The sequence below is a fragment of the Pollicipes pollicipes genome, unplaced genomic scaffold, assembly GCF_011947565.3.
Source record: "Pollicipes pollicipes isolate AB1234 unplaced genomic scaffold, Ppol_2.1 Scaffold_6686;HRSCAF=7923_pilon_pilon_pilon, whole genome shotgun sequence".
Lineage (NCBI taxonomy): Eukaryota > Metazoa > Arthropoda > Thecostraca > Pollicipedomorpha > Pollicipedidae > Pollicipes > Pollicipes pollicipes.
The window spans coordinates 3,139,995-3,160,189 of record NW_023596921.1 but is presented as its reverse complement, the minus strand read 5'-3'; the positions used below and the strand labels follow the sequence as shown (position 1 = coordinate 3,160,189).

The 20,195-nt window shown below is 49.1% G+C and overlaps 1 protein-coding gene across 1 annotated transcript; it reads right to left on the bottom strand.

Moving 5' to 3' along the window:
- Positions 1-844: 844 nt before the first annotated feature.
- Positions 845-17,101, bottom strand: LOC119107089 (stimulator of interferon genes protein). Its single transcript, XM_037230448.1, has 2 exons — positions 16,369-17,101; positions 845-4,843 (listed from the first exon to the last, which is right to left on the bottom strand). The coding sequence occupies exons 1-2, from the start codon at positions 17,023-17,025 to the stop codon at positions 4,355-4,357; spliced, it is 1,146 nt and encodes a 381-aa protein (XP_037086343.1). The 5' UTR covers positions 17,026-17,101; the 3' UTR covers positions 845-4,354.
- Between the last annotated feature and the right edge of the window lie 3,094 nt (positions 17,102-20,195).

The window sequence follows — 20,195 nt, the reverse complement described above, 5'->3', positions numbered from 1 at the left end:
GTATCCTCCACAAAGCTCACAGCCAATCTTTAAACGATATAAAATTTTGAAACTATCGGATATTGCTAAATCTCAGATGTTACTTGTGGTGCACAAATATTTAACTTTACAGCTCCCTACAGCATTCGATTTAATTTACAATATCTACGAACCCAATGACATGGATATAAGGCGAGCAAAGCATTTAGACCAACCTTTCTCTTATCGTAATTATAGACTATTTACAGCATCTTGCCTTGGCCCTAAGCTGTGGAACTACATTATGGTTTCATATTTTCCAAGAATAGCTGATATCCCTATGTCAAAAACCATCGTTAAGAACATCATCCGCAAGCATTTCGTAAACACATATTAACGTAACCAACATATTTGAAGACATTGCCATCCTTGTGCCGTACATATCCAACGCACCTCATATTTGGCCTCCTTCATGTTTCATAATCAATCTCTGATATAAAGTCATGCACATATACCCAAATTCACGGCGCTGGCTCCGGGAGTTCTCCCCGCAACAAGCTCTGCTTAGCTGGGTAGACTCCCTGGACATCCAGCTCAAAACCCAGCACAAAAATGACCAGGTAATTGCCCCCTCCGACTTGTGTGACTGCATAGCCCTTACTAACACAGTGAATTGAATGGTTGTAGATTATTGGGCGGTTATAGCGGGCTGTCATTAGCTGACTTTGGCTAGTGACTACTTTAAGCCTTTTCATCTATGATTTTTCCCTACCTATCACATAACACAATTCCTTCGGGTCTGCTCCACCTCTTCGCCTGTTTTTTTTTTAACGTTTGTTTCATCTTCCCAGCTGGGAGTGCCGCGACTTGATTTTATGTTGTCTGGTGTTAACGTACGGTTTATTGCGTCGTTGGGATTGAGGGAGGGGCACTCCTGGTTACCTGTTCTTGGGTAACGGCGTAAAAAAAGCCTTCGTCGAGTATGTCCACTCGGCTGGGTACTTTTCCTGATTTCAATTGAGCCTCTGGCACATAAACTCCGGCGCTGTAGCGACATTGACGGGTTTGCCATCGGTAGCACAGAAATAAAGATTTTAGCCCAATATATGCCGATAAGGTGTGCCGATGAAGCAGCATCATTATGGATGGTTCCGATCGGTCCTTCAGGACATGTTTTAGATGTCTGCATGCTTCTCGAGCTGTATCGCGCCTGTCCCCGAACAGACAAAAGACGCGAGGGGTCTGGATAGGTCAGCACCGAAACCGAGTAGATGCCATTTGCCCAGAGACTGAAATATCGAGCGAGCGTAACTCAGTAAAACTTACACACTTACACCTTGGAGTAAAACTTACCTTGACGTGCGAAGACCTGGGAAATATTATCTGTCCGGCAAAAACTAGAAGATTGACAGTCAAACTTAACCCATGCCTACGATGTGGCTTGACTGCATGCGGGAAGGTGCAAGTGATAAAGTCAGAGGCTCTCTCGCAACTTGCATATTTAATGACTGTTTTAGAAAAGCCAAATTGTGCGTCCTTAGAAAAGACAGAAACAATAATATACCAGTTCAGTTGAAACCAATCTCGAGATAGGATTAACCGGTCGATGATGAAAACCCATCTTTTCGTGGGTGGACTGAAGGTGCCCGATCCACCAGTACAGGCAGACAATTTTAAAATGGCCTGGATAAAGAAGTTCCTTAATCGTGACTGTAACACTAAATATGGAATATGGAATAACTATGTCACATAATGTCATGGAATAAATATGGAATATGGAATAACACTGATATGAGGCTGGAACAGAATGTATCATTGAACAGGCACCAACTGATCCACCGTTCAGTAGTTCAAATAGGCGACCTTCCCAATCACCAGGACCGAAGGCTCCTTAACGCAGACCAATTGCAAATCCAATTCGGATATGGGCATTTTCTAACATGGCGGTCTATACTGGATGCCATAGCCCGCTCTTGGAAGGAAGTGCTTGCTCAGGAAAGCCCACCAGTGCAGTCCTGTCATGCGCTTATGAGCAGATTAGCAAGTACGTGGGAACAGCGAAGTGAGGATATAGTGCGCTCCTATCCTCGGCTCATGTTTCCATACTGGACAAGGCTCAGACGAAATGGGAACTTAGGCTTGGACCTACGGGGCAAGAACAGTGGACAAAAAATACAAAGTTCTGTGCGACACAACAGATGGCTGCAATTTAGGATCATTCACAGGATTATACCAACGAACTGAATGTCACAGCTCTACTGGATCAGAGACGAACCAGTGTCCGCGCTGCCAGAGCCATAACGAAGACATACCACATGTGTTCGGGTTCTGCCCTGGGTCGCTAACTTTCTGGACTGATCTGGGCACGCGATTACGACTCCACAGACAGCTCACTATACCTAACGTTATCACTAGCCTTTACAATCCTGTTGATTCGGTCGGAACGCTTACTGTGTCGGTTATTCGACTGCGCTTGCTATTGGGCAAGCAGTACATATGACAGTATCGTAATGCATCGTATGAGTCATATATAGCCGAGGTCTCTTTGAGTTTATTCAAAGGTATTCCGATGTGGAGAGACATGTGGCTGTGAGCACCAACGCAATCCGCACTTACAACTAGACGTGGTCCGTGATCTTGGAGAGACTGGCTGTGCACTCACCTGGTTGAGCAGCACGTTAGCGGAGGGTCACTTACATCGTGTGGAAGAAGCAGTTAGCGACTAAACTACCGTCAGTACCGGGCACATTGCCATTGGCATTCGATTGCGTATGCGCATGAGGAAGTATGTTAGCGTGCATGCCATCGTTCTGCATGCCGTCATTACCGGCGACGATTCTCCGCCGTGGCCGTCTGGCTCTGCCCCTCAGAGGGCGCTGTGGGGCCGGGCTGCTTGCCGGCTTGTAGTGTGGCTGACTGGTTCGCCCTGCCGCCTGGCGCAGTCTACAGCTGGCCAGCTCGCGCGCTCGCGCGACCGGCGGACGGTGTATGCTGCTCTGCGGTGGCTACCGTGGTGGTCCACGGGGCGGCGCCCGCGGCGGTAGGTGACGTCGTCACGGCCCAGGGCGGTGTGTATGTCATTGGGTGGTTGTTTGAATTCAAAACAAGTAGAAATGTAAACGTTAGGATGCCCGAGAATTAGTAAAATGTAAACAAGCTAAAAAATCAAATGAATTGTTCGATCAAGAGGACAACATACTTCATCGCCTCTTGTCCTCTTGCTATTTCCCACCGAACGAACGAAAAGTTCGCCTTGTCCAGCTCGTCCGCGATTCGACGCCAAGGTCCAGCACCGAAAACTCCCGGCGCCGAAAAGCTGAACGAACAGCGTTTCCTGCTGTTCGGCGGCAGCGAACGGGCGCCCTCCATTGGTCTCGTGTTCAATTTCGTCATTTGGCTGTTCAGCGACGCGCCGAACTTTGCTTCGTGGACGGCCACGCCAAGAAAAACAAAAACAAAGGAGTCAGGAGTGCGGTCGGCGGTTGCTGGCTGTAGCCGACCTAAACGACATATGCAATGAGCGCATAGTGTCGTGGGCGAGGAAATAACAGAATACAACGTTAACTTTCTATATTACCGTAAGAACTACATATCACCCAGTTATTCATATCTGGTATGTTTTGAACCTAAACGACGGCTCGAGGCAACTGGACAAACATGAAAGCACATCTCAGCACCAAAAGGACAGTCCCTTAAACGTAGCAACTGATCGAAAGCATGAGTGCATATCTGGAACGCAGCCGCATCGCTATCCCATCAAGTGGTCCCTGAGACGAGAAAATCACGTGTCACATGTGATTAACTGGCACATCTCTGGCCCGATCAGGTATGGATACCGCGTTCCCTGAACGAATGATGAGCTCAAACGAGGTCCTTGACAAGGCCAGCGCCTCTCTGGCTACGCTCTGCTCACGCACGCATGTCACACCGGCGCTTCGATCAAGGGAACTGTCGCGGCTCTAATGCCTGGTTCTCGGAGCATGGTATTAGCACAGTTAAAGATCCACCAAACTTGTCCTAACCCAAACGCCTCCAGGACGGCGCAGGCTAACCCAAACGCCTCCAGGACGGCGCAGGCTAACCCAAACGCCTCCAGGACAGCGCAGACTCCCACCGGGAAGCTGCCGCATAGCACCCAGTTTCACCGGCGGCCTCAATGCATCATCCCGCCGGTTAGTCAGCAGTCACCAGGGCACCCCGCCTGCGGCCCGCTGTCCACGGGGGCAGCGCTCCGTCCCGCGGACCCGGCGCAGGCACGTCGCCCCGTTGGCGGGTCCAGCACCGCGCCTCGTCCCGTCGGTGGGCCCAGCACAGCCCTTCGTCCCGCCCCGTGGACCCGGCGCAGCGCTCCGTCGCGTCATTAGACCCGGCACAGCGTTGCGTCGCGTCATTAGACTCAGCACAGCGCTCCTTCCCGCCCCAACGTCAGCGCAGCGCCGAGAGGCCACCCGTTGCCAGGTTGTTGGCGGCACCAAACTCGAGCTCCGAACTCTGCTCGGGCAAGCGGCCGGAGCCCCCTGCCCACTGGTGGCCGCCGCCCGGCGCTGCAGTCCGCCGGCGCCACCTCCGCCTCGTTCATCTTTAGGAAGTGTTCGACCACTGCGCGGCCGAACTTGCGCGAGTCATAGATGGGCATGAGCTCCACCTGCGCCCCGACGGTCGGCTTCTGCTCCAGGATGTCCTGGAGCGCGCCCAGGAAGCGTGCGGCGAACTCCTCGTAGTCACTGGCGCCAAAGTCCACCTTGGAATCGTCGACAGTGCGCAGAGCCGTGCACGTGGGCGAGGCCACCTCCATGGCCACGCGGTACACGCGGCCGTCGTACTCAACTTGATACACCTGGGTTTCGCCGTACGGACGTCCCTTGACCGTGATCCCAAGCAGTTTCTGCCGGCAGATGGGGATAAAATCATGCGTGGCGGTGAGCGTGCGCAGGTTTGGGTTTCCAAATAGTAAATCTCTCCTAAATCAATCAACTCTCAATAGCCTGCCATACAAAATTGCACATTGCAGACAACTTATCACAGGCAACTATGAAGCGAGATTTCTGCAAAATATGGGGAAGATAAGGAATAGGTAACAAAACTGACATGCATAAACGATGAAGTGCTTACGGCATATGCCGTACTTCAACCGGTGTCCATAAAGTTAGGGCAGCCAAAATATATGCGGTGTTCATCATCATAAGCGTGAAAGATTCTTAACATACAAACTGCTTCCCATTTCGATGGATTACGTGTGCTATTACTTTCTCTCGCAAACTGTTAAAATTGCAGTACGCCCTTGATTACTAAGCACAAACAAAAACAACAAAAACAAAACAAAACAGATCAACACCCGCAACGACGACTAAAAACTTCTCACGCAACCATAACTGTTGCCAAACATGCATGGCACATCAACGCCATTCAAAACTTGCCACCCCACAGGCCGGGCAACGTTCCAAGGCCAGAAGGAATAATATTGTCCAGCCATTTAAATCCGGCGTCCGTGAGCGCGATTTCCGAACACAGAAAGCGTCGAAGGCTCTCAAAGGATGCTACAAGGTGTGCAAGCTTCAATCACGGAACACGTTCTGTAATACATAAGTTAGAAGTAGGGCATGGTTTCTTCACTTGCTAATTATTACGGAAATAAAACCTGTAATTTAATACAAGAAAACACCTTAAACCCTGGAATAAATGCGTAGGTCAACCACAAGAAAGGTCCAAAACACGAGCACAAAACGATACTTCGCTCAGCGAACACTTCCGGTACCAGCTCTGGACGAAGTCCAGTATTGCAAGTGGCAATTTCGCACGGGTAGCCTAGCACCCAGATAGTTGAACGGGCTCAGCTCCCTCCCCTTCCCCCTCCTCGCATCCGCGCCCCTGGGCATATCCTGTGTCCATGTACAGCCGGTCTACGTCCTCCCCAGGTTTCTCCGTGGTGCAACTGCCAAGCGCCAGCCGTCCGCGGTGGGCACCGTCGCCGGCAGGCGGTGAGACTGCCTGGTACGCCCCCTCCCCCTCCCCCCTAACAGCGGGCGCATGTGTTGGGACATCCCCGGTGCCTCCGGTCTCTTCCACCATCCGTAACGGTCCCGCAGAGTGACGGCAGCGGTCTCAACGGCAGCGATGGCGACTGCCGTGCCATCGGCGGCGACGGCGGCATTAACGGTGGCGGTAGCCGCAACGAAGATGGTCGTGATGATGCTCAACGTATGAGCAGCATGCGCCACGCGGCACGATAGTGTGTCCGTTGAAATCGCGGGGCGTAGCGCACTGCGTCTGGCGGCTGACATCCCAGCTGTCTATCCGTTATCCGTTGCTGGCCGCCGACCGAGTGATTCTTAATGACGTCACGCATCGCCTCGCGCACAGCATGAGCGAAGCACTTGGTGTTTTGACCTCAAGTGTAGGGTTCTGAGCGAACCAGCCATTTGCTAGCTCGAACAGCTCAAGGTCGCGAGCGCTGAGCCTTGGTCAGCGGCGGCGGCGCGTGACGAGGCAGCCGCGAAATTCCGAATTATGGGATGGCTGACGGCCGTGGCCACGTCGCACTGACGCCGTCCGAGCTCTTCTCGCCGTTTGTAAGGCCTGGCCCGAGGCGGCTGGGCTGTGAAGAGGCACGTGCACCGTCTCGGCGTTTGCCAATGAGAGACGCGAGGTCAGTTTTTTTGTTCCTTGGCCAAGAGACGCCGCAAGATCGAGTGGTATTCGTCACTGGGTTGCCTCCTTGATGAAACGAAGTGAGATACTTGTAGCACAAAACTTATAGCACGATGAACAGTGACAATTTTCCTACATCTTGCAAATTACTCCACGTGCAAAATAAATATTCCTACCGCTTGTTTCATATAAGCCATGCATCATAGACACATGAGGACCGCGGCGGTACAAAAGCGCTTGCCGGATCAAGGCTGTTGATATCGCCGTGCATGAAGTCGACAGCTGAGTGCCGGAGAACGTTCCGATCTCGGAAGTATGTGGGAGCGACAGTAAGCTTCGTAGAACGTAACACATTCGACATCGTGTAAACGAATGGTCACGGGCTGTGCCATCACATCAATAACAGACCAATGTTCGGATTATAAACGTGGTCTCAACACAGTCTCATTCAGTGACTCCATCTCAGTCGCAGCGCAGCCGTGCGCCTCATGCCTGCAGTGCGCGCCTGTGCTCGCCTCTCATGACCGGTGCGAGGCCAGAGGCGAGGACAACTGAGCACAGTGGGCCGGGTTTGACGCATTGAGGACCCCCGACGTCGATTGGTGGCAAACGACACAAGCAGACCGGATGTGCATGCCCTGCACAGGCAAGACCCCTGGGCAGCACTATTAATCTCCCAATGCAGAAAAACATGGCGCAAGAGCTTTTCCCTTTGCAAAACAAATATTATCTCGCTGCTCCACACCTCCGCTCATGAACGAAATCCTCACGTTCTATGTGCACCCCCCACACGGTTCGCGGTAAGTTGCCATCTGCCTCTCCAGACAGCGTCACGAGAGATGAAGACAGATGTGCCTGCGGCGGTGTTCGAACAGCTGACATGCAGGCCGAAGCCTGCCCACATCGCTCCGCTCGTGCAACATTCTCTCTGAGACTGAGGAGTTACTGTCTGCCGATCTGAAACAAAACTGGCGAGAGATGTAGAACACGGTGTCAACGTTCCAAAATTCGCCCAGTAAAGCGCGCAGGGTGTAAATATCGATTCACGCTACCAGATTTCTGACTCTCAGGCGGCCTCCGCGCGCCATTGGTCGCCGCTGATCGGTTGCACTTTGAGCCTGAACCTTTGAGCTACCTGTCCTGCCGGGCCCATCTCACAAGCCTGAGGAGCTGAGTACTGGGCTGACCGCCGCCCCGTTCGACGTTGGTGGGCCGATTTTGGGCCAAGGGAAGGGCAACAGGCAGTGAAACCCACGCCGGGGTTGCAAGCAAGCAAGGACATGGGCCGAAAATTAGATGAGGTGTTCGTATCACCATATCACCACAGCAGTAACCACCTTCCACGACTCTGGGAACACAGATGCCGCAATGGATGTGTTGACGAGTCGCAGTATGTGGGGTGCGAGAAACAGCCAAACAACGTTTCACCACGCTCCGGACACCGTCGATGCCGACCGCACCTGACGCGTCCATAGCTCTGAAGGTGCGGCCCAGCTCCCGCGGAGTGTTCGGACATACTTTTCCGCTACGACGATTGGAGGCCCAATGCTGGACTATTCCGTCACCCCCCAGCAATGTCGGAGCCGACTGAAGCAAAAAAAAAACTGTTGAAGGAGTCAAATCTGTTGCGAAGATCGGCGGCATCTGTTTGGGGGCGGAGCAGACACTGGAGCAGCTCGTGTCATATAGATGCGCTTGAGCTGCTTCCAGAAGTCGCATCAGCCAGGCCCAAGGAACTGCTGTTCGAAGGAAGTCGTGGCGCACTCTCACCAGCAGACTCTTGACAGGGTTTCGCCAACGGCAGTAGTTGGCTCTGGTGTCGGGCGTGCGGAGGTCGCTTCAGGCCGAGATGTCGCGTTATCCGCCGCCATGGCCTCTCTCAGCTATGAGCTGTCGGTTAGCCGCGGACGATCGGGTCGCCGAATCCTTCTATATCGCCAGAGCAATGACGGTTCATGGCTGCAGCCCGAATCTTTATAACGTGGGTTCTGTGTCATTGATGTCATTTCAGCTGTGTAGCGCGTCCCAATTGATCGGTGGAAGAAATGTGGAGTAGCGAGTGGAATCAGTTTTCTATCATACTTGGTGCGGAAGATATAAGCTTATATCATTTCGCAGACAAAAATGGTCCATTTTCAAATAAGTCGAATCTTATTTTCTTTTCAATTATTAGACGCGGAATTGCACTGCCCATACGACGGCGTAATTTGAACTTTTTTCGCTTTCATAATTTTTGAGTTTTTCATAAACTTGAAAAATTCTGCACAAATAAGCCCTTGTTCCAAAAGTGTTAAACGCGGATAAATAAAACTTACCGCTTGGTACACACACTAAATGGACTACGGGCTTTCATTTTCCACCAACAAATTCATGGTCAAAATTTTGACTTTGCCGAAAAAAAGTGCTCATAGTCCAAATATTGTTCATTATCAGTTAAACGACAATGGTCGAACAAAAATGATAATACTAATTGTGCGTCGTTGGCAAGTGGAACCAGCCTCCTTTCTTAACTGGTTGAGGAGATATAAGCATAAACTATTTCGAAGACCAACAATGATCCCTTTTCCAAGTTGTACAATCTCACTGTAGTATACGTCATTAGACGCGGAATATGATACGCCATACGACTGTGTGGTTTGGGATTTTCTCACTTTCATCATTTTTGAGATAGCTCCAAAACCAGCTTGAACAAATGCACACAAATTGACACTTGTTCTGAAAAGCGCTAAACAAGGACAGAAAAACTTGACACTTGGCACACAAACTAAATGGACCACGAGCTTTCATTTTACACTAATAACCTTCATCCTCAAAATTCTGACTCCGAAAAAACCGGTCGTAGTCAACACGTCTTTTCATAACCAGGTATACAAGTGGAATCAGCGGAAATGGGGAAATGTATGCCGGGGAGAGCATTTCAGTCACCTTGGCATTCATGACGTCACAATAATGTCATTCAAATCTTGCCAGTTATAAGCCATGCGGCGATCAAGGCCAATAAAAAGATAACTGTCTACGCGTTCATATCTGGCGTTTGTGACCATATCTAAACATAACTGCCGTCAACTGGCTCTCAATCAATGGCGTGCAAGGTACGATGACGTAACTAAACCATGACCATTGAGGAACATTTTTACTTAAAAGAAAATTGTGCTCTCTCGCGTAGTCTTCTCCACTTAAAAAGCATACCAATAGTGAGCTTGTATAAGTGCGCCTGTTTCATCATGTCTGATGTTTGCTTCAATATCTTCAAAAGTGAAACATTCATTAATCGATTGGATAGATAAGCGTCGCGTCTACGCGTCGAGTTTGTATGATGGCGTTCGTTTTCATTGCGGGATGTTTTTGCCTGCATCTTTATTTCGGTGAAATGCTTTCCAGAAAGTGTGCCATTTCCTCTTGGCACCAATACAAGATACCAGAGGTCTACCCGCGCATTGACACTCAATACGGAGGCTTCAGGCGGCTACACCGATAATGGTGATGATGGTAATACTTTGATTTAGGAGTGCTTCGACTCCAGCGATCGTTTTGTGCCCATCTGTTTGAGTTAAGATAATACGCATACTCTAGTAATGCGTCGAAAAGGGTTCGAAAAGTCAGGTGCTTGCAAACCAACTTCAAAGGTAAAGAAGTCTCTTTCCCTTCAATACTGCCACGTTTCTGATTGCACAATGCCGCACTACCGCACTCCAATTGCACCGTTTGCCACATAATTCCAAAGTGTAAAAAATGTTATTTATCTGCTTAATTTGGCACATTGCTACATCCCTGCATCAAACGTTTTGATGACACTGTGTATAACGGTTCGGACATAAAATCTTAGCTTGGAGGCAGTCCCCTCGATCTCGCAGGAGCTGTCAGAACCATTTTTACGCCTTGTGCACAGAGCAGGACATTCCTATCCTCATGGTAGAGAGTCAGATGGTCAACGAGTCAAACAAATGTGGAATACTCCCTTTAAGCACAATTAAGATGCATGACCACAGAAAATACCATAACCGAGACCAAATATCTTTTTGATGACGTTACTGAAGAAAATAGACGAAAACATGCAAATATTTGCTGTCATGGTTGCCAATCAACGAAAATTGTCATACTTCAGATGTGGCGCAGGCAATGCATTTAAGATATATTCTGCGACATGTTACACGGTCCTGAAAATTCAAATTGACGCAATATGTCCTGCCCACGTCACGGCGTCGCCTTGCGTACTTTTATAGGCCGGTTCCCGGGGAGTGGGAAGAGGGAAGGCATTTGCTATTTATGCTTCAATGCATAACAACGACGTGGGTTAATTTTATGCGGTGTCAGGGCCCACACAAGCGTATGTGGTCGCTATTTAATATTTAAAATGTGCTTAGCATCGAAAGCGCAACATCATTCGGTTGCAAAATTTGCAGCCACAGTTCTTATGAGAACGATAATTTGCCCCATTCAGAGCACGATAATGCAGGCTTTGATCTCGGGCCACACCCACTTTTTTCCACATGTCCACTCCAGAAATGACAACCTGCGCCCTCCGACCAGGATTGAACACCTTTTAACATCGTCCTACACTCCCTGTTCAGCTAACTGACTCTTTGCCTTCTCACCTGGGTACGGAGATACCAGTCTCACTGACAGTTACAAAAGCTTCCTACGAAAATAATGCTCACGATAATGAAAAGGCCTTTGCAAGCATTTGAAGGAAAAATTGTACACCTCTTCATTGCCTTTCAGGTGTGAATGGTCCAACTAAAAGTATATTTATTTGAATGCTTTTCTAGCGGTTTATTTTTCGCATCATCTGAAATACATTTCTGTAGTATGCAGTTGTTAGCGCACTTGGTAGAATAATGCCTCCAGGTCTGACAAGGTCAAGCATATGATCCAGCGAGACAAGGCGGGTTTTCAACTGTATGCAGCGCGGCGAGGCTGCTGGTCGGAAATAATAAAAAGTGGCAGCTTTATCAGATGACTTGAAAACACGTGGCATTGGGTGGCGCGGTCAGTCTAATGTAACACACCTGGGCAGCTCACGAGCTACGCCAAGACTGGTACAGCTCATCCAGGCCATCACCTTTTTCTGAGAGGCGATAGCAAATGAAAACAATGTGAAGGACGGTTTTAATTGTGTTGTTAAAGGGAATTTTCCACATTTGTAAGACGTTTTGAACTGAGATAGCCATCTTGGGGGCCTTTTGATGCAGTTCACGGTCATGTTCTTTTTAAGACCCAAAGCGATCCGGTTCATGAGTTACACGCCCGCAAAAGTGCGAAAAGGTTTATTTGGAGCCTATTTCAAAGTTGCCTCGGCATTAATGACGTCATAGAAACGTCATGCGATCGCGGCCATACCACAAGCTGTTTTCTGTTTTTGGTCAAAACAGCAAGGCCGCTGGAACATTCGCAAAAGCGGATGATGTGGCACGTATGATACAACGCGCGGAAGATGATTGGCTGTCAGCAAGATTTCGCTGCTGAATGCGTGTCATGAACGTAAGCGTGAGCACTTCGGGTTGTGCGGCACTTGTCGTGAACGGGTCATTTTTCCTTATTTCTAGGCCACAGGTCAACGTTATGAAAAAACGCCACTGTCTGTAAAAAAGTACGGCACCCAAAAAACGGACACTTTCTCGAAAGTTATAAAAAAGGCGCGCCGGCAAGTCTGTTAATCCACTGAGTGCTTTTTCTTCTTGAAGAAACCTCTTGAGCCGCATTGCCATGACTCCCCGTTGGAATTTGGTTTTGAAGGGAGGTCACGGTGAAATGCGGTGTTATGGCTGAAAATCTGCACGGAAATTACGAGAAAACCTGTAATTTGATGATTCCGCGAGCTGTGCAAGTGTGAAAGGACACTTATTTGACAACAGAGAGTGAATGCGGGGCTTGAAATGTGTGTGGTTACTGGTGGCGTGTGCCAGTGGCTTGTATTAATATTAACGTGATGGGGAGTGTGCGTGCGAGGTTTGTACTTCTCAGAGAAAACAATGTTTTGGTATTCTTGAGGTTTACTGACTCCCAATAAAATGTGATATATTGATACCTGCCTCTACCTTTATGCTTGTGTTCGAACATGACAAAGGAACGCTGGCAAACTACGAGAAGCATAGCATTTATGTTGCAGGGGTGTACAAAGGAGAGCTGGTAGTTCATTATGATCTTGCCAACATTCTGAACCTATTGAGGTACTACAGCATGTAATTCATCCATTGTGTGTCATTATATCAACAACTCATTTTGGCAGTAGGGGCTGGTGCGTACAGGCCATTAATGCACATGCTCAGTATAAGCTCACATTATATGGCTTTGCACAATTGTCTTTCCCTAAATAATTTTGAAAATATAGCGCTGTATTATTACTCATGGACATTGTACTGTCTGCACAAATTGTGTATGCAGGCGTGCATTGCTCGCGAGTCATTAATGTCATTGTTACTGCAACTTGCATGAGATGCTGGGTGCTGAACAAGGTGGAGAAGTATTGCTGTTGGCGTCTTGGATAGCACTTTATCATATTTTCATCATAAGCCTTGTGTGCGCCGGCAGCTTCATGACTTCCCTGCATTTTGCCCATCCAACCATAGCTACATGCACTTGTCAGGTTTCCAGCCTTGTGCAAGGTCAGCATGTTTGCAGTGTCATTTCACCACGTGTACAATTTTCCTACTATTTTTACTAAAGCAGCCTGATGGCTGCAGCATGTTGCATGACTATGGTAGCTGAAGATGTGTTTACATATTTCTCGCCTACGTTTTGTGGATTCCGAAAACGGGCTGAGAAAATAATGCCACTTAGTGGTTGTCTGCTTTGCTGAAAGTGATTTGTATATTGCAACATGTGTTTTTGGTCAGTCGTATGTCAGATGGGAAGTCAATACTAGAGTGCATGCTTGACCCACCTTTTCATGATGGAATTTATTATGAAAGCAGCATGGATTGCAGTACAAGTCATATGGTTGTTCATTACGTCATGCCGCAGCACAGCACTGGTGTAGTGCCACAATGAGGCTGTTGGCCCGTGCCATATACAATGTACCACATTGGTTGACTTCTCTGTCAAGTCTGAGACAGCAGCTCATAAGTTATGAGTGACTGGTAACAACTGATTTAATAATGCCGAAGGACTATCAACAGCAAGAATGTCATTAGACCACAATGGTTACATCATGCGTAACCATTAATTGCATAAATAAACCTAAGAAAAAAATTGTTGGTAGCCCAACCTTAGCATCTTTATCATAGCAATAGCAATGCTTTGGCAATCAATTCATAGTAACGTTACAAATTTCTTAATTTTCGCAGGACACCGCATTTCCAAGAACAAAGAATAAAGAAGGCAATTACTGCGCACATCACATATCAACGCTAGGACAACAGCACTGCAGATAACGATGGGTGGGCAATAAAGTATTGACAAAATCATCAACAGCACAGCAACAGCAGCAGCACAGCATATCGGGCTTTTATATCAATAATCTGTCATAAAAGCTGGCGATCGCTACGTTGCGTACGTTAAACAGTCCACCAAGGCTTTTCTTACGGCCAGCACCAATGCAAAAAATCCACAAACAAACCACACACTAATCCGCCACTCGACACAGCCCCGTGACGAGAATGGCCAGTTGGCGTCAGCTTTCGTGTGTTTCGAGGTATTCTTTAGGTCTGGCTGCCAGATGCTACCAAGTTTTGCTGTCGTCACAGAACCATTACATGAGGCCATTAAACAATGACGTAATGGGGCGCATTTTTACAAACTTTGAAATTTTGCCTCTTAGCGTCGTTTTTGAACCTTGAAAGCCAATCAACAGTTACAAGTAAGCTTTTCCCATCATATCTGATGTCGACCTAAATATCTTCAAACGTGGAACATTCCCTTTAAGTAAGACGAAGTAAATGATAAGTTGCATAAAAATGCAACTGCAGAAATATTCCCGGCGATCAACTGTTTCGAGTGAGTGTAGCCATCGTGAAGTTCAACATACTAAGGAGACAACTTGGAATAGGAAAACACCCACAAATTTTGTTTTCGCCGAGAAAGGCGCAAAACGTTCACCTTAAGGTGGCAACTGGGGATGAACAAACTGGCCATGCCATGACATACGTTTGCACAGAACACCCGATAGTCGCACATCTGGTTCGGGCGCGCGAATGCATACGCGCAGCATACCAAAATAGTGAACTCGCGACAGGAGACGGCGGCTTACAGACAACTTGATATCGCTGGTGTGCCAAGTGGGCATTCGCCTCCTTCCTGAATGTGCGCCGCGGCAAAAGAACGCATGCAATGTTTCACGCTGCTCTTCAGATGGCCGCTGACTGAATCCCGCCCGGATATCAACGGACACGTTTTACGTGACTCCATCTACACTTGGTGGTACAGGACCTGTTCATAAGTTTAGAACGACCTAATTGCCCAAAACGTCACAGCATCTCAACGTGGAACCGGCGGAAACTTGGGTAGACAAAGTTGCCTTTGAAAGCTGTCTTTGAGTTGTCCTGATATCGTGTCCCTCGTTCATCCTCCATGACTGCTCATATCGGCGGCACGACTGCAGGGTGGGTAGCCAATAGGGGAAGGTTCAAAGGAAACAGCATGCTCACGAACCCACCTCTCACCAAAAGGGTCTAAGAAAACCGGCACTATAACGCAGGCGCGCAAGTTTCCCGAAACGGCTCGACCGATCGCCTTGAAACTTTCACCAATCGATTCCATGCATGATGTGAGTCATGGGGAGGCAATATCGAGACCTGATCCGGGGTCAAAACGCCTCGAAAACGCGAAGGGTAAGTTTTGCATGCAAATGCACACGACTCAGATCTCAGAGCCTGCTGGAATTACTGTGAAACTTTCACCACTGGATGCCCCATACCTGATTCCCTCGTAAAGTACCCAATTTCGTGGCCCTAGGTCAGGCCAAAAGTCGTCAAATTTCACAAAGTCCAAAATTTTTGCTTGCAGACAGCTTATAACTCGGAACCTACCGAACCGGTCATTGCCAAACCTTCACCATTGGATGCCCCATACCTGATTCCCTGCTGCAGTTACAAGTTTGGTGACTCTAGGTCAGGTCAATAGTCGTCAAATATCACAAAGTCCAAAATGATTGCTTGCAGACTACTTATGACTCAAAATCTATCACGCCGATAGCTGCCAAACCTTACCATTCCGTACGCCATCTATCCCTAATTCCCTGTTGAAGGTGCAAGTATGGTACCATTCATCATTATGTCCTTCGCATTTATGTGTGTTCCCAAGAAAAAGTGCATTTTGGTTAGGACGGCCTTGTGAGGTCAAATTCTCCTTAGCCGAAAATCATGCGCTGAATTGTGCTTGGTATCGCCACGATAAACACCTCCGCTAAGGAAAAATTAAACCTTATCGGGCCAGCCTAACCAAGCTGCACATTTTTCTCGGAACAAACATACAGGAAAAGACATGATTATAAATGACACCACACCTCTAGGTTCAACAGCGGATTACGGTAAATGACGTACTGAATGGTAAGGTTTGGCAGCTATTGGTATGGTCGATTTTCAGCTATAAGCAGTCTGCAAGCGAGAATCTTGGATTGTTGTTGTCTGTTGTCGGCATTTGCATACAAATTTTCCCTTCGCGTTTTCGCGGTGTTTGACCCCAGGTCAAGTCTCACTATTGCCTCCACATGACTCACATTGCACGGAGCTTATTGGTGAAAGCATCAAGGCGACAGGACGAGCCGTTTCGGGAAACTTGCGTGCCTGCGTCATATGCCGGTTTTTTAGATCATGCCCTTCTCACCTTCTCTTTGCTGACCGTGCTGTCGTTCTCCCTGTAATCTAAGTCGGACAGCATTGCAGCAGGCGTCATGGGCACCAGGATGAACACAGCCTTCCGACAGGTGCGCCGCCGACTGTCACCGACTATTTGCTGGCTCAGCATATAGTCGTCCATGCGGGTCTCGAAGCGTTTGCCATTTTCGCCGCCCAATATGATTTGCAGATAGCCGAGATAGAAGAGCCAGGCGGCACCCTCGCTGTAGCTGGTCTGGGTCTTTCGCAGCGCCTCGGCCATCTCAGTCTGCGGTGTGCCGCCCGCCTGGAACACGAAAGCCAGCAGAGGCGCCACCAGCGCCAGGTACCAGCGCGCCAGCGCCGAGTCCAGCGTGGTCGGCTCGATTACCACCAGCAGGAGCACCACGGCCGCCGCCAGGCAGGCCACCCCGAGCGTCGTGCGCGCCTCTCGGTCGTCGCAGCCGTTGGGCGCCGCCAATCTCCGCGGCTGCTTTCGCTGCAGCTGCCGGCGCAAGAAGGCGCGCTGCAGCCAGCGCGCGGCCAGCACACACAGAGTGCACAGGCACAGTAAAGAGGTGGCCTCCCAGGCGCCGAGGAAGACAGCGTACACGGCGAACACGATCACCAGCAGGGCACCCCCGCACCATGGCTCAAGCCCTATCATCGCGCGCGACGCAAGCGTGGCAGCTGTCGGGGGATGAGCACAGCCCACCAAACACCTCCCGCCCCAACCCGGCCGCTACTCGTGCCGCGCAGTGCCTGGCCGAATCGCCGGCGCTGTGACGTAGCATCTGTCAAGGCCAACGGCTGGCGACCGTCGCGCCATCAAACGGCAAAAGTGGAACTAACTGTGTGGCTTGGCGCGCAGCTAAGAGCCAGGGGCGTGCTCAAGCAGGGGTAGTGGGTGCAAGCTATCGAAGTTACCGATCACTCTTCATGTTGTTCATGATGACCGAAGTGATCTCACAAAAGCGAGAAAGCGTTCGCAACCTGGATATGAATCTGCCCACAGCATGGGATCGGCTAGCAGACTTGGCAGGGTGGCAGCCAGAGGCGTAACCAGGATTCGTGACGGAGATATCACAATCTGCAAGCGGGAGTTGCATAACAAACCTAGAACCCATGTCATTCACATTGCCTCCGCACTGCTCACACTGCAGCCATCTCAAACGTTAATAAATGCAGTACCTAACGTATCAGTGCAGATCCATATTCTGTTGTCATGTCGCCGAGAGCACTCATCTCAGCATGTGGACCGTGCATATCCATTCGGTTACCCGCTAACTTCGACATAAAATTACTAACGTTGGGTGCAATATGTCACTATAGCATAACTAATGACAGGGGCGCAGCCAAGATTTTTCTAAGGGAGGCGAGCTTAGTGAGACCTTTATAGACCGCACATGCGTTTTCATTCAAGGACATCAGCTTTTTCGACTCCGATAGAGATGCGAGAGATGTAAAAATCCGATCAGAGTAGGTTGCAGCTGGATGTTTCGCTGATCTTCGGGTCATTTGATGTTACGGCTTTAGGACAAACGACGAGGGAAGTCTGCTGACAAAATGGTCGGAGCTATAACACCTGAGTGATAACGCCCACCGAAATGCATTTCACTCTCATGCCTGCCAGCGGAGTTGTCTTGGGTTGATTGTTTGAGTCCTGATTGGCAGGGAGAGTTCAGCAACACTAGGAACGGTGCGAGTAGGACTGCATCCCCTGGCCCAATCCGGCCTCACGCAACCGGACGCCGAGCGGAGCCAACGCGGCCGGGATTCCCGAGGTTTTCCCGCTCCGGAAAGTCGTCGCCCCACATAGCTGACGTCACCGGGGAGGTTTCGGCGCCCGACACGTGATTCATCGCTGGCGCCGCCCGGCGCCTAGCTGCGTGGCGAGGAGCGGCGCCCCGCGGCTTGTTTGACAACGCCTCGTCCGTGGCGGTGATATCACACGTCTGTCAATCTAGCAGCAGATTGATATCCAATTGCCAGTTGGATATTACGGGGGGCGTCTCTGTCTCGTGTCTCGTTGGGGCGTCTCGATTGCCTCGAAATTTGGTGTGCAGGGCCTTTTCAACACGCTGATTCCAAAAATCACTGCTTTTGGGATGGAATTTTGCGTAATTTTTTAGTTATACGCTGCGTAACATCCCAATGTGATATTGCGGGGCGTCTCGATTGCCTCCAAATTTCGTGTGCAGGGCCTTCCCAACACGCTGATTCCGAAAATCACTGCCTTTGGCGTGGAATTTTGCGTAATTTTCGAGTTATACGCTGCGTAATATCCCAATGTGATATTGCGGGGCGTCTCGATTGCCTCTAAATTTGGTGTGCAGGGCCTTCCCAACACGCTGATTCCGAAAATCATTGGCTTTGGAGTGGAATTTTGCGTAATTTTCGAGTTATACGCTAAGTAACATCCCAATGTGATATTGCGGGCGTCTCGATTGCCTTGAAATTTGGTGTGCAGGGCCTTCTCAACACGCAAAATTCCACCCCAAAGCAATGATTTTCGGAATCAGTGTGTTGAGAAGGCCCAGCACACCAAATTTGGAGGAAATCCAGACACCCCGCAATATCCAACTGGCAATTGGATATCAATCTGCTGCTAAATTGACAGACGTTTGATATCACGTCGGACGACGCATTTCATCTCGTGGAAAAGCCACGCCTCGCACCACATCGCCGTGAATGGCAACACTGCGGCGGGAAACATCTGCGTGTGTTGACAGGTTCGAGGACATTTGTGCATAATGCATTTCTGTATGCTCAAAACTTGATAAGGAAAATAGGGTATCGCATATTTCACGACATTGCATGACATGACACCAGGGGCGCAGCCAGCGCTTTGCCAAGGGGGAGGGGGCACAGGGTTGACAAAGGGCCCATGACAGTAAAAGGTCCCCCCCCCAAAAAAAAAATCACCGGATATGGTTCATTCGTTATTGAAGACACGATTTTCATATATATATATATATATATATATACATATATATATATTGCAAATTTCCACTCTCTAAAAGGAATGAAGGCCAAATGCTACCGCGAGATCAATTCGACGTTAAGTTTGCGGTAGATATATTGGCAAAATCATGTGTTAAGTGACTGCATGAAATAAATCGCCGGTGTTTTTCATTTCACAGTCATCACAATATGTACTAACATTGCCAAGCCGTGTTTGTCTGGATATGTTCAACATTCAGTCAGAATCGATTATTGGCACAAGTTATGTAACGTAGCTTTGAGCAAGCGTGCTCGCATATCTTGGTAAAAAATCGACGCCAGGCGTTGCAGTCTCCCTTGGCCGCTCAGAGCCGTCGTCAACAGGCGGGCGAAAATGGTGTCACATTTGAAAGAAGTACTTCAGAACGCTTTAGAGATGTTCCGGGCGTATACTTAACCTGTGAGGTTTTAAGACCGATGACAATAACGTGTTGGCATTTACAGCACCGCGAAATGGTGCTGGGATCTGGTCGCGGAACTTGAAGAGTAGGGAAAAATCCTTAATTTCTGTGTTGCTGTAACTGTTAATCTGTGCAGAGGACAGCCTCGAAGATGTAAGCAGGTTTCGCCCGGTGTAATTGTTTAAACTGTGCGAATTAACTTTGAACGTTATTTTACAATGGGCATTGTTGGGCTCGGCGCACACCCGCTAGCGTTGCTTGCAGTGGCAAACAGCGTTCGGTTTTGCGAAAGGTGCGACCTCCGCCATCGCTATTCTTATTACCTGAAATTACAAGCGTGTCATAGGGGTTTTATGACGCACTCAGCTGCTGGGGTTGTATGGCGCTGCCAGTCTCTCATCCTGGCGGGAAGGGCGGGCACCGTGGGCAATCA

Excerpts from the sequence above, each read along its gene's own strand:
- LOC119107089 (XM_037230448.1), bottom strand. The coding sequence starts at position 17,025 with ATGATAGGGCTTGAGCCATGGTGCGGGGGTGCCCTGCTGGTGATCGTG. Across the intron at positions 4,844-16,368 it reads GCACGGTCAGCAAAGAGAAG|AAACTGCTTGGGATCACGGT; the intron begins GTGAGAAGGGCA and ends ATCTGCCGGCAG.